Source organism: Sturnus vulgaris, chromosome 35, assembly GCF_052056855.1.
Source record: "Sturnus vulgaris isolate bStuVul1 chromosome 35, bStuVul1.hap1, whole genome shotgun sequence".
NCBI classification, from domain to species: Eukaryota; Metazoa; Chordata; class Aves; order Passeriformes; family Sturnidae; genus Sturnus; species Sturnus vulgaris.
The window spans coordinates 316438-331520 of record NC_142277.1 but is presented as its reverse complement, the minus strand read 5'-3'; the positions used below and the strand labels follow the sequence as shown (position 1 = coordinate 331520).

General features: G+C 46.8%; 1 protein-coding gene across 1 annotated transcript in view; it reads left to right on the top strand.

Annotated features, from left to right (window-relative positions):
- The window catches only part of LOC148220551 (putative lipid scramblase CLPTM1), a 32572-nt gene that overhangs the window by 1243 nt on the left and 16246 nt on the right, over positions 1–15083 (top strand). Inside the window, 9 exon segments of the mRNA XM_088155114.1 lie at positions 12–124; positions 2681–2804; positions 4839–4997; positions 6297–6414; positions 7684–7736; positions 7738–7770; positions 9111–9231; positions 11953–12197; positions 13792–13885. Coding sequence (XP_088011240.1) covers positions 12–124; positions 2681–2804; positions 4839–4997; positions 6297–6414; positions 7684–7736; positions 7738–7770; positions 9111–9231; positions 11953–12197; positions 13792–13885 — 1060 coding nt within the window.

Genomic DNA, 15083 nt, shown 5'->3' with positions numbered 1-15083 from the left:
GTGTGGCACAGGTGACGAGTAACGGCGCTGCCGGGGGCGGCGAGGCCGAGAGCGCGCGGGGCCAGCAGGGCCAGCAGCAGGCGGCACCCAACGCCTGGCAGGTGCTCAAAGGGGTCCTGTTCAGGTGAGACTGCATTGGGGTCATTGGGGTCCTGTTCAGGTGAGACTGCATTGGGGTCATTGGGATTGGGGTCCTGTTCAGGTGAGACTGCATTGGGGTCATTGGGATTGGGGTCCTGTTCAGGTGAGACTGCATTGGGGTCATTGGGGTCCTGTTCAGGTGAGACTGCATTGGGGTCATTGGGGTCCTGTTCAGGTGAGACTGCATTGGGGTCATTGGGGTCCTGTTCAGGTGAGATGGGATTGGGGTCATTGGGGTCCTGTTCAGGTGAGATTGCATTGGGGTCATTGGGGTCCTGTTCAGGTGAGACTGCATTGGGGTCATTGGGGTCCTGTTCAGGTGAGACTGCATTGGGGTCATTGGGGTCCTGTTCAGGTGAGACTGCATTGGGGTCATTGGGGTCCTGTTCAGGTGAGACTGGATTGGGGCCATTGGGATTGGGGTCATTGGGGTCCTTTTCAGGTGAGATGGGACTGGGAGCATTGGGGTCATTGGGGGGATTGGTGTCATTGGGGTCCTGTTCAGGTGAGACTGGATTGGGGCCATTGGGATTGGGGTCATTGGGGTCCTGTTCAGGTGAGACTGCATTGGGGTCATTGGGGGGATTGGGGCCATTGGGGCCATTGGGATTGGGGTCATTGGGGTCCTGTTCAGGTGAGATGGGACTGGGAGCATTGGGGTTATTGGAGTCCTGTTCAGGTGAGATGGGACTGGGAGCATTGGGGGGATTGGGGTCATTGGGGTCCTGTTCAGGTGAGATGGGATTGGGAGGATTGGGGGCATTGGGGTCCTGTTCAGGTGAGACTGGATTGGGGTGATTGGGGTGATTTGAATCGTTGGGATCATTGGGGTTATTAGGATCAAAGGGGTCCTGTTCAGGTGAAATTGGGATCATTTGGATCAAAGGGGTCCTGTTCAGGTGAAATTGGGATCATTTGGATCACAGGGGTCCTGTTCAGGTGAGATGGGATTGGGGTCATTGGGATAATTTGCATAATTAGGGTCATTGGGGTCATTTGGATAATTAGGATCAGGATCATTGGGGTCCTGTTTAGGTGAGAGAGGATTGGGATCACCCCAGGACCAGGATTGCACCACAACCCCCAAACCCTGGGATTGCTCTGGGACCAGGACCCCAAACCCCGGGATAATTCTGGGATTGGGATCACCCCAGAACTGGGATTTTCCCGGGATAATTCTGGGACTGGGATCACCCCAGAACTGGGATTTTCCCGGGATAATTCTGGGATCGGGATCACCCCAGGACTGGGATTTTCCCGGGATAATTCTGGGACTGGGATCACCCCAGAACTGGGATTTTCCCGGGATAATTCTGGGATCGGGATCACCCCAGGACTGGGATTTTCCCGGGATAATTCTGGGACTGGGATCACCCCAGAACTGGGATTTCCCTGGGATTATTCTGGGATTGGGATCACCCCGGAGCTGGGATTTTCCCGGGATAATTCTGGGACTGGGATCACCCCAGGACTGGGATTTTTCCTGGGATAATTCTGGGATCGGGATCACCCCAGAACTGGGATTTTCCCGGGATAATTCTGGGACTGGGATCACCCCAGAACTGGGATTTTTCCCGGGATAATTCTGGGATCGGGATCACCCCCAAAGCCCTTCCCGAATTCCCAAGGATTCCCGGGAATTCCCGAGCTCCTTCCCGGTTTCCCGGGGTCAGGGCGGGAGGAGCTTCCCGGGATCCAAAGGTTGGATCTGGGAGGGGCCCGGGGGGAGGGGAATCCTCGGGATGTGCTCCTGAAATACCCAAAAAATCGGGAATTCTGCCTGGGGAGGGGGAGTTGGGGCGAGGTGGAATCCCTGGGAACAGGAATCCGTGGGAAAACGGGAATTTTGGGAAGGAAAAAATCCCTGGGGAGAATGTCTGGGAAGGGAAATCCATGGGGAAAAGGGGATTTTTGGGAACGGGAATCCATGGGGAAAAGAGGATTTTTGGGAAGGGAAATCCATGGGGAAAAGGGGATTTTTGGGAACGGGAAATCCATGGGGAAAAGGGGATTTTTGGGAACGGGAAATCCATGGGGAAAAGGGGATTTTTTGGGAAGGGAGATCCATAGAAAAGAGAATTTTTGAAAGGGGAGAATCTCTGGGAAGGCAAACCCACGGAAAAAGGAGAATTTTGGGAGGAGATTTTTGGGAAGAAAAAAAATCCATGGGAAGGAGGATCCGTGGGGAAAAGAGGAATTTTTGGGGAGAGAGAATCCATGGAAATGGAAAAGGGGGAATTTAGAGAAGGGGGAAAAAAAATCCCTGAAACCCCTGGGAAGGGAAATCCGTGGAAAAACAAGAACTTTTGGGAGAAAGAATCCATTAAAAGGGGGAAGTCAAATCCACAGAAAAAAAAAATTCTGGGAAGGAGATGCAGAAAGAAGAAAAAAAAAATTTTGCGAGAAGCAAAACCCACAGAAAAAAAAGACCCCAAAAAGGGGGAAAAAGTTGATTTTTTGGGGATGGGGAAGCTCTGGGATGGATGGGGGTGGCGCTGCCAGAATTCCCGAGGGTTTTTCCCGGTTTTTTCCCTCTCAGGATTTTCATCATCTGGGCCATCTCGAGCTGGTTCCGCCGGGGGACGGCGCCGCAGGAGCCGAGCAGCGCCGGGGGCAGCGCCCGCAGCCCCAGCAGGAACCTGTTCCCCAAGGACACCCTGATGGTGGGGCTGGAAAACCGGGAATTCTGGGGGGATTGGGGGAATTCCGGGGTCTGATCCCAGAGATTTCAGGGTCAGATCCCAGAGATTCCAGGCTCAGACCCCGCAGCCCCAGCAGGAACCTGTTCCCCAAGGACACCCTGATGGTGGGGCTGGAAAATCGGGAATTCTGGGGGGATTGGGGGGATTCCGGGGTCTGATCCCAAATCTGGGGGGGATTCTGGGCTCAGATCCCAGAGATTCCAGGCTCAGATCCCAAATCTGGGGGGGATTCTGGGATCAGATCCCAAATCTGGGGGGGATTCTGGGCTTGGATTCCAGATTTGGGGAGGATTCTGGGATCAGATCCCAGAGATTCCAGGCTCAGATCCCAAATCTGGGGGGGATTCTGGGATCAGATCCCAAATCTGGGGGGGATTCTGGGCTTGGATTCCAGATTTGGGGAGGATTCTGGGATCAGATCCCAGAGATTCCAGGCTCAGATCTCAGATTTAGGGGGATTATTGGGGTCAGATCCTGGATTTGGGGGGGATTCTGGGCTCAGATCCCAGAGATTTCAGGGTCAGACCCCGCAGCCCCAGCAGGAACCTGTTCCCCAAGGACACCCTGATGGTGGGGCTGGAAAATCGGGAATTCTGGGGGGATTGGGGGGATTCCGGGGTCTGATCCCAGAGATTCCAGGCTCAGATCCCAGAGATTCCGGGGTCTGATCCCAGAGATTCCAGGCTCACATCCCAGAGATTCCGGGGTCTGATCCCAGAGATTCCGGGGTCTGATCCCAGAGATTCCAGGCTCAGATCCCAGAGATTCCAGGCTCAGATCCCAGATTTAGGGGGGATTATTGGGGTCAGATCCTGGATTTGGGGGGGATTCCGGGCTCAGATCCCAGAGATTCCGGGGTCAGACCCCGCAGCCCCAGCAGGAACCTGTTCCCCAAGGACACCCTGATGGTGGGGCTGCAAAATCGGGAATCCTGGGGGGATTCTGGGCTCAGATCCCAAATTTGGGGGGATTTTGGGCTCAGATCCCAGAGATTCCAGGGTCAATCCAGAATTTGGGAGGGATTTTAGGGTCAGATCCCAAATCTGGGGGGAATTCTGGGGTCAGATCCCAGAGATTCCAGGGTCAGATCCCAAATTTGGGGGGAGATTCCAGGGTCAGATCCCAGATTTCGGGGGGAGATTCCAAGGTGAGATCCCAAATTTGAACATTTCTGGGATAAATTTTGTGACAAATTTTGGATAAAATTGATATTTTTTTTCAGGGTCTGTACGTGTACATCTCGGAGCGCTGTGGGGACGTTTCTGGGATAAATTTTATGATAAATTTTGGATAATTTGGGGTTTTTTTTTCAGGACCTGTACGTGTACATCTCGGAGCACTTTGGGGACGTTTCTGGGATAAATTTTGGGATTTTTTTGTGACAAATTTTGGATTTTTTGGGTTTTTTTGTCAGGACCTGTACGTGTACATCTCGGAGCACTGTGGGGACGTTTCTGGGATAAATTTTGGGATTTTTTTGTGACAAATTCAGGATAATTTGGGTTTTTTTTCAGGACCTGTACGTGTACATCTCGGAGCGCTGTGGGGACGTTTCTGGGATAAATTTTGGGATTTTTTTGTGACAAATTCAGGATAATTTGGGTTTTTTTTCAGGACCTGTACGTGTACATCTCGGAGCACTTTGGGGACGTTTCTGGGATAAATTTTATGATAAATTTGGGATAATTTGGGGTTTTTTCCAGGACCTGTACGTGTACATCTCAGAGCGCTTTGGGGACGTTTCTGGGATAAATTTTGGGATTTTTTTGTGATAAATTTGGGGGTTTTTGGGTTTTTTTGTCAGGACCTGTACGTGTACATCTCGGAGCGCTTTGGGGACGTTTCTGGGATAAATTTTATGATAAATTTGGGATAATTTGGGGTTTTTTCCAGGACCTGTACGTGTACATCTCAGAGCGCTTTGGGGACGTTTCTGGGATAAATTTTGGGATTTTTTTGTGACAAATTTGGGATAATTTGGGTTTTTTTTGTCAGGACCTGTACGTGTACATCTCGGAGCACGAGCATTTCACGGATTTCAACGTGAGCTCGGCGCTGTTCTGGCAGAAACGGGACCTGGTGTACGGGGACTGGACCAGCGGCGACAACGCCGACGGCTGCTACCAGCACTCGGGGGAGGTGGACATCTCACAGGTGGGGGGTTTGGGGTCTCCAAATGGGGGTTTGGGGTCTGGGAATGGGATTTGGGGTCTGGGAATGGGGGTTTGGGGGCTGCTACCAGCACTCGGGGGAGGTGGACATCTCACAGGTGGGGGGTTTGGGGTCTCAAAATGGGGATTTGGGGTCTGGGAATGGGGATTTGGGGTCTGGGAATGGGGTTTGGGGTCTGCTACCAGCACTCGGGGGAGGTGGACATCTCACAGGTGGGGGGTTTGGGGTCCAAAAATGGGGATTTGGGGTCTCAAAATGGGGGTTTGGGGTCTGGGAATGGGGTTTGGGGTCTGGGAATGGGGTTTGGGGGCTGCTACCAGCACTCGGGGGAGGTGGACATCTCACAGGTGGGGGGTTTGGGGGTCTCAAAATGGGGGTTTGGGGGCTGGGAATGGGGTTTGGGGGCTGGGAATGGGGTTTGGGGTCTGGGAATGGGGTTTGGGGGCTGCTACCAGCACTCGGGGGAGGTGGACATCTCACAGGTGGGGGGTTTGGGGGAATTTTGGGGGGTTTGGGGTCTCCAAATGGGGGTTTGGGGTCCAAAAATAGGGATTTGGGGTCTGGGAATGGGGGTTTGGGGTCTCAAAATGGGGGTTTGGGGTCTGGGAATGGGAATTTGGGATTGGGAAAAGGGAATTCCCACGGCTGCTACCAGCACTCGGGGGAGGTGACATCTCACAGGTGGGGATTTGGGGGAATTTTGGGGATTTTGGGAATTCTGGGATGGTCCAGAGGGGTTTGGGGTCTGGGAATGGGGATTTGGGGTTGGGAAAAGGGAATTCCAGGTGGGAATGGGGATGTTGGGAACATTCCAGAGGGATTTGGGATCGTTTTCCTGGGGATTTTCCCCGGTTTTTTTTTCCTTGATTTTCCTGATCTTTCCTGGGTTTTTACCCCATAATTTTCCCGACCTTTTCTATGTTTTTTTTTCCCCATTATTTCCTCATGATTTTCTCGACCTTTTCCTGAGTTTTTTCCCATTATTTTCCCCACCTTTTCCATGGTTTTTTTTCCCGTTTTTTTCCTGTGATTTTTCCCGACCTTTCCCCATTATTTTCCCCACCTTTTCCATGTTTTTTCCCCGTTTTTTTTCCCGTGATTTCCCCACCTTTTCCATGTTTTTTTCCCATTATTTTCCCCACCTTTTCCATGTTTTTTTCCCATTAATTTCCCCACCTTTTCCATGTTTTTTTCCCATTATTTTCCCCACCTTTTCCATGTTTTTTCCCCGTTTTTTCCCCACCTTTTCCATGTCTTTTTCCATGTTTTTTCCCCCTCCAGAGTGTCCAGAGGAACGGCTCCATTTATGTCCACGTTTATTTCACCAAGAGCGGCTTCCACCCCGACCCGAGGCAGAAAAACCTCTACAGGCGCCTGGCCACCGTGCACACCTCCAGGAGTGCGGAATTCCGGGAATTCCTGGGAATTCTGGGGATTTCTGGGAATTTCTGGGGAATTTCTGAGCTTTGGGATTCCAAATCCCCCCGGGAATGGCCCCAAATCCCCCGGGAATGGGGTTGGGATCAGCCCCAGGAGCCCCCTGGCCACCGTGCACACCTCCAGGAGTGCGGATTCCGGGGATTTCTGGGAATTCTGGGGAATTTCTGGGAATTTCTGGGGAATTTCTGGGGATTTCTGAGCTTTGGGATTCCAAATCCCCCCCCGGGAATGGCCCCAAATCCCCCGGGAATGGGGTTGGGATCGGCCCCAGGAGCCCCCTGGCCACCGTGCACACCTCCAGGAGTGCGGAATTCCGGGAATTCCTGGGAATTCTGGGGAATTTCTGGGGATTTCTGAGCTTTGGGATTCCAAATTCCCCCCAAAATCCCCCCGGGAATGGCCCCCAAATCCCCCGGGAATGGGGTTGGGATCAGCCCCAGGAGCCCCCTGGCCACCGTGCACACCTCCAGGAGTGCGGAATTCCGGGAATTCCGGGAATTCCGGGAATTCCTGGGAATTCTGGGGATTTCTGGGAATTTCTGGGGAATTTCTGAGCTTTGGGATTCCAAATTCCCCCAAATTCCCCCCGGGAATGGCCCCAAATCACCTGGGATCAGCCCCATTCCCACCTGAATTCCAAATTTCCTGTCCCCAAATCCCTTTGGGATTTCCCCATTCCCACCTGGAATTCCCAAATTTCTGATCCCAAATCCTTTGGGATTTCCCCATTCCCACCTGGAATTCCCAAATTTCCTGGGAATTCCTGATCCCAAGGGTGGGGATGAGCCCCGAGATTCCCAAAAATCCCAAAATGAGGGGAATTTTATTGGGAATTCCCTGGGTTCCATCCTTGGAATTTGTGGATTGAGGGGGGGAAAATCCCTTTGAGATTTGGGATTTTTTGGGATATTTTTAATTTTTGGGGGAATTTTTTTGGGATTATGGGATCCTGGCTTGCCCAGTGGAATTCCCACTTTTTTTTTTTTAAATTCCATGGATTTTACAGGATAAAAATCCCCAAATTTCTCCCAATCCTTGGCTGCTCCATTCCCATTTTTCCCCCTTTTTTCATGATCCCAAATTTTTTCCCTTTTTGGTTTTTTTTTTTCCAAACTCCACCGGGAAATCCTGGATTTTTTGGGGGGGAATTCCAGCCTTTTTCCCAATGGAAAAAAAGCAGGAAATCCCATTTTTTTTCCTTTTTTTAATTTTTTTTTTTCCCCCCCAGTGATCAACAAATACAAACGGAGGCGATTCCAGAAAACCAAAAATCTCCTGACGGGGGGAGACGGAGGCAGATCCCGAAATGATCAAGGTGGGAATTCCCAGATTTGGGAAATTTGGGGAATTTTCTGGGGGTTTTGGGGGGGGATTTTTTTAAATTTTTCACGAGGGATTTTTTGGGGATTTTTTTGTAATTTTTGGGGGGCTTTTTTTGGATTTTTTTTAATTTTTGGGGGATTTTATTTAATTTTTTGGGGGGATTTTTGGGGGGATTTTTTGTAATTTTTGGGGGGGATTTTATTTAATTTTTGGTGGGGGATTTTGGGGATTTTTTTTTTATTTTCGGGGTTTTTGGTGATTTTTTTGTAATTTTGGGGGGGATTTTTTGTTTTTTTTTAAATTTTGGGGGATTTTATTTAATTTCTGGGTGGGATTTTGGGGATTTTCTTTAATTTTCGGGGTTTTGGGGGGATTTTTTTTAATTTTAGGGGGAATTTTTTTTTAATTTTTGGGGGGATTTTGGGGATTTTTTTAATTTTTCGGGGTTTTTTGTGGGGGATTTTTTTGAGGATTTTTTGGGATTTTGGGGGGGAATTTTTTTTTTTTTTTTTCTTTTTTAGGGGAATTTTTAGGGGCATTTTTTGGAATTTTTTGGAGATTTGGGGGGGAATTTTCTTGGGGATGTTTTGGGATTTTTTGGGGATTTTTTTTGAGAGTTTTTGTAGATTTTTGGTGATTTTTTTTTTTGGATGATTCTTTGTTTTTTTTCTTTTATTCTTTGTGATTTTATTCCCTAATTCTTCCACCTCCAGGGGTTTTCCCTCCTATTTTGGATTTTCCCTCCTTTTCAACCTCCAGGATTGAATTTTTGGGATTTGGGGCTGAATTTCCCTTTTCCCACCCTGGGTTTTTTTTTTTTTAATTTGGTAACAATTCCCAGGATTTTTCCCATAAATGATGGAAAATTCCATTTTTTCCTCCTTTTCCAAAACCTGGCAATCCCTTGATGATCCCTCTGAGGGATTTTTGGGATTTGGGGTTGGATTTCCCCTTTCCCCACCCCAATTTTTTGAGGGGAATTTGTTGACAATTCCCAGGATTTTTCCCCATAAATGGCAGAAAATCTTTTTTTCCCCTCCTAATTTGAATTTTCCCTCCTTTTCCAAACTCCAGGATTGAATTTTTGGGATTTGGGGTTGGATTCCCCTTTTCCCACCCCGTTTTCCCAAGATTTGGTGACAATTCCCAGGATTTTTCCCCATCAATGGCAGAAAATTCCATTTTTTCCCTTCTTTTCCAACCTCCAGGATTGGATTTCTGGGATTTAGAGTTGGATTTCCCTTTCCCCACCCCGTTTTTTTTGAGGAATTTGTTGACAATTCCCAGGATATTTATTTTTTAATATTTTTATTTTTTTATTTTTTTTTCCAGAGGGCCGAGGACTTTGGGCCTGTCGAGGTCATTTCCCACTGGCACCCGAACCTGACCATCAACATGGTGGATGACCACACGCCCTGGGTCAGGGGCAGCGTGCCCCCACCCCTGGATCAGTGTGAGCACCTGGAATTCCAGGAATTCCTGGAAAATTCCCGGAAAAAATTGAAAATTCCCAGAAAAAACAGAAAAATTCCATGAAAAACGGGGCTGGTTTGGGGTTTCGGGGCTCTGGCGTTTCCCAGTTATCCCAGTTCATCCCAGTTCAGTGCCCCCACCCCTGGATCAGTGTGAGCACCTGGAATTCCAGGAATTCCTGGAAAATTCCCGGAAAAAATTGAAAAATTCCCAGAAAAAACGGAAAAATTCCCATGAAAAACGGGGCAGTTTTGGGGCTCTGACATTTCCCAGTTCATCCAGTTCATCCCAGTTCAGTGCCCCCACCCTTGGATCAGTGTGAGCACCTGGAATTCCAGGAATTCCTGGAAAATTCCCGGAAAAAATTGAAAATTCCCAGAAAAAACGGAAAAATTCCCATGAAAAACGGGGCTGGTTTGGGGTTTCGGGGCTCTGGCATTTCCCAGTTTATCCCAGTTCATCCCAGTTCAGTGCCCCCACCCCTGGATCAGTGTGAGCACCTGGAATTCCAGGAATTCCTGGAAAATTCCCGGAAAAAATTGAAAATTCCAGAAAAAACGAAAAAATTCCCATGAAAAACGGGGCAGTTTTGGGGCTCTGACATTTCCCAGTTCATCCCAGTTCATCCCAGTCCATCCCAGTTCAGTGCCCCCACCCCTGGATCAGTGTGAGCACCTGGAATTCCAGGAATTCCTGGAAAATTCCCGGAAAAAATTGAAAATTCCAGAAAAAACAAAAAAATTCCCATGAAAAACGGGGCTGGTTTGGGGTTTCGGGGCTCTGACATTTCCCAGTTTATCCCAGTTCATCCCAGTTCAGTGCCCCCACCCCTGGATCAGTGTGAGCACCCGGAATTCCAGGAATTCCTGGAAAATTCCCGGAAAAACAAAAATTCCCAGAAAAAATGGAAAAATTCCCATGAAAAACGGGGCTGGTTTGGGGTCGCTCCCAATTTATCTCATTATTAATTAATTTATCCTATTATTAATAAACTTATCCCATTATTAATGGATTCATCGCATTATTAATGGATTCATCGCATTATTAATGGATTCATCCCATTATTAATGGATTCATCCCATTATTAATGAATTCATCCCATTATTAATGGATTCATCCCATTATTAATGGGTTCATCCTATTATTAATGGGTTTATCCCATTATTAATGGATTCATCCCCATTCCCAATGGGTTTATCCCATTATTAATTGATTTATCCCATTATTGATTAATTGTTCCTGTTTTTATTAAATTTATCCCATTATTGATTAATTGTTCCTGTTTTTATTGAATTTATCCCATTATTGATTAATTGTTCCTGTTTTATTGAATTTATCCCATTATTGATGAACTTATCCCCATTCCCAATGGGTTTATCCATTATTGATTAACCCAGCCCCGTTATTGATCCATTTATCCCATTATTGATCGATTTATCCCATTATTGATTAACCCAGCCCCGTTATTGATTGATTTATCCCATTTTTACTGAGTTTAACCCCATTTTTTCCCATTTTTTCATGTTTAGATGTGAAGTTCGATGCCCTGAGTGGGGACCATTCCCCAATAATGCACTTGGGTCCTGTTATTGATTAACCCAGCCCCGTTATTGATCGATTTATCCCCACTATTGATCGATTTATCCCATTATTGATCGATTTATCCCATTATTGATGAATTAATTCCCATTTTTACTGAGTTTAACCCCATTTTCTCTCCTCTCCAGATGTGAAGTTCGATGCTCTCAGTGGGGATTATTTCCCCATCCTGTATTTTAACGATTACTGGAACCTGCAGAGGGATTATTGCCAATAACCCCCGGGGGGGCCCTTATTGATTAACCCAGCCCCGTTATTGATGGGTTTATCCCATTATTGATTAACCCAGCCCGTTATTGATGGGTTTATCCCATTATTGATTAACCCAGCCCCGTTATTGATGGGTTTATCCCATTATTGATTAACCCAGCCCCGTTATTGATGGGTTTATCCCATTATTGATCGATTTATCCCATTATTAATGAATTAATTCCCATTTTTACTGAGTTTAACCCCGTTTTTTCCCCATTTTCTCCCCTCTCCAGATGTGAAGTTCGATGCTCTCAGTGGGGATTATTTCCCATCCTGTATTTTAAATCTCGCGATGCTTTTCTCCCAATGGAATTGCATCCCCTCAACCAAGAAGTAGCAGAGGTCTCAAGGTTTCCCCAACCTGATTTAACGATTACTGGAACCTGCAGAGGGATTATTGCCAATAACCCCCGGGGGGGCCCTTATTGATTAACCCAGCCCCGTTATTGATGGGTTTATCCCATTATTGATTAACCCAGCCCCGTTATTGATGGGTTTATCCCATTATTGATCGATTTATCCCATTATTGATCGATTTTATCCCATTATTAATGAATTAATTCCCATTTTTACTGAGTTTAACCCCGTTTTTTCCCCATTTTTTCCCCTCTCCAGATGTGAAGTTCGATGCCCTGAGTGGGGATTATTTCCCCATCCTGTATTTTAACGATTACTGGAACCTGCAGAGGGATTATTGCCAATAACCCCCGGGGGGGCCCTTATTGATTAACCCAGCCCCGTTATTGATCGATTTATCCCCATTATTGATCAATTTATCCCCATTATTGATCGGTTTATCCCATTTTTACTGAGTTTAACCTCCGTTTTTTCCCCATTTTCTCATGTTTAGATGTGAAGTTCGATGCCCTGAGTGGGGATTATTTCCCCATCCTGTATTTTAACGATTACTGGAACCTGCAGAGGGATTATTTCCCCATCAACGAGAGCGTGCGGCGCCTCCCGTTCCGTCTGTCCTTCTGCCCCCTGTCCCTGTGGCGCTGGCAGCTCTACGCAGCCCAGAGCTCCAGGTCCCCCTGGAACTTCCTGGGGGAGGATCTGTACGAGCAGTCTGACGAGGAGCAGGACTCTGTCAAGGTGGGGACTCACCACTTTGCAGTATTTTCACAATTTTTCAAATTTTCCCCATTTTTCCCTGATTTTTCCTCACTTTTTCCTCATTTTTCCTGATTTTTCCCCAATTTTTCATTATTTTTCCCAATTTTTCCCTATTTTTTCCATTATTCTTCCCTGATTTTTCCCAATTTTTCCCTGATTTTTCCCAATTTTTCCATTATTTTTCCCTGATTTTTCCCAATTTTTGCTTGATTTTTCCAATTTTTCCTTGATTTTTCCCAATTTTTTTTCTCTGATTTTCTGTGATTTTTCCCAATTTTTCCCTGATTTTTCCCAATTTTTTTTCTCTGATTTTCCCTGATTTTTCCCAATTTTTCCTGATTTTTCCCAATTTTTCCTTGATTTTTCCCAATTTTTCCTTGATTTTTCCCAATTTTTTTCTCTGATTTTCTGTGATTTTTCCAATTTTTCTGTGATTTCCCCAATTTTTTCCATGATTTTCCCCAATTTTTCCATGATTTTCCCCAATTTTTTCCATGATTTTCCCAATTTTTTCCACGATTTTCCCCAATTTTTTCTACGATTTTCCCCAATTTTTTCCACGATTTTCCCCAATTTTTTCCACAATTTTCCCCAATTTTTTTCCTGATTTTCCCCCGTTTTTCGTGGCTTTTCCCTGATTTTTTCCGGGTTTTTTGGGCTCTGCTTTGGATTTTTTTGGGGCATTTTTTGCTGTGGCCCAGAGCTCCAGGTCCCCCTGGAACTTCCTGGGGAGGATCTGTACGAGCAGTCTGACGAGGAGCAGGACTCTGTCAAGGTGGGGACTCACCACTTTCCAGTATTTTCACAATTTTTCAAATTTTTTCCTCATTTTTCCCTGATTTTTCCCCGTTTTTCCATGATTTTCCCCTGATTTTCCCAATTTTTTCCATTATTCGTCCCTGATTTTTCCCAATTTTTCCCTGATTTTTCCCAATTCTTCTCTGATTTCCCCAATTTTTTCTATGATTTTTCCCTGATTTTTTCCATTGGTTTTCCCTGATTTTCCCAATTTTTTCCATGATTTTTCCCTGATTTTTCCAAATTTTCCATTGTTTTTCCCTGATTTTCCCAATTTTTTCCATGATTTTTCTCTGACTTTTCCCAATTTTTTCCCTGATTTTTCCCAATTTTTTCTCTGATTTCCCCCAGAATTCCCAATTTTTCCTATTTTTCCCCCCAGGTGTCTCTCCTGGAGACCAACCCAGGTGCTGATCCCACTCCAGAATTCCCATTTTCCCCCAGAATTCCCAATTTTTCCCATTTTTTTCCAGGTGTCTCTCCTGGAGTCCAACCCAGGGGCTGATCCCACTCCAGAATTCCATTTTTCCCCAGAATTCCCAATTTTTTCCCATTATTTTCCCCCCCAGGTGGCTCTCCTGGAGACCAACCCAGGTGCTGATCCCACTCCAGAATTCCCGTTTTTTCCCCGTTTTTTCCCCGTTTTTTCCCCGTTTTTTCCCCGTTTTTTCCCCGTTTTTTCCCCGTTTTTTCCCCGTTTTTTCCCCGTTTTTTCCCCGTTTTTTCCCCGTTTTTTTCCCCCCAGAATTCCCAATTTTTTCCCCATTTTTTCCAGGTGGCTCTCCTGGAGACCAACCCGTACCTGCTGGCTCTCACCATCGTTGTCTCCATCGTCCACAGCATCTTCGAGTTCCTGGCCTTCAAAAACGGTGACACCTCCCAGATTTCCCAATCCTTGGCCCTGGAATTCCCAGATTTCCCAATCCTTGACCCTGGAATTCCCAAATTTCCCAACTTTTTTCCCCTGGAATTCCAAATTTCCCAAACCTTGACCCTGGAATTCCCAAATTTCCAATCCTTGACCCTGGAATTCCCAAATTTCCCAAACCTTGACCTGGAATTCCCAAATTTCACAAATCTTGACCCTGGAATTCCCAAATTTCCCAAACCTTGTCCCTGGAATTCCCAAATTTCCCAAACCTTTCCCTGGGAATTCCCAAATTTCCCAAACCTTTCCCTGGAATTCCCAAATTTCCCCAAACCTTTCCCTGGGAATTCCCAAATTTCCCAAACCTTTCCCTGGGAATTCCCAAATTTCCCAAACCTTGACCCTGGAATTCCCAAATTTCCCAAATCTTGACCCTGGAATTCCCAAATTTCCCAAACCTTGACCCTGGAATTCCCAAATTTTCACAAATCTTGACCCTGGAATTCCCAAATTTCCCAATCCTTGTCCCTGGAATTCCCAAATCCCAAATCTTGACCCTGGAATTCCCAAATTTCCCAATCCTTGACCCTGGGAATTCCAAATTTCCCAAACCTTGTCCCTGGGAATTCCCAAATTTCCCAAACCTTGACCCTGGAATTCCCAAATTTCCCAATCTTGACCCTGGAATTCCCAAATTTCCCAAATCTTGACCCTGGAATTCCCAAATTTCCCAAATCTTGACCCTGGAATTCCAAATTTCCCAAATCTTGACCCTGGAATTCCCAAATTTCCCAATCCTTGTCCCTGGAGGGGACAAGTTCTGGAACAGCAGGCAGTCCCTGGAGGGGCTCTGGGGGATCCCAGAATTCCCAGAATTCCATTTTTCCCAGATATCCAGTTCTGGAACAGCAGCAGTCCCTGCAGGGGCTCCCTGGGATCCCAGAATTCCCAGAATTCCCATTTTTCCCCAGATATCCAGTTCTGGAACAGCAGGCAGTCCCTGGAGGGGCTCTGGGGGATCCCAGAATTCCCAGAATTCCCATTTTTTTTCCCAGATATCCAGTTCTGAACAGCAGGCAGTCCCTGGAGGGGCTCTGGGGGATCCCAGAATTCCAGAATTCCCATTTTTTTTCCCAGATATCCAGTTCTGGAACAGCAGGCAGTCCCTGGAGGGGCCCTGGGGGATCCCAGAATTCCCA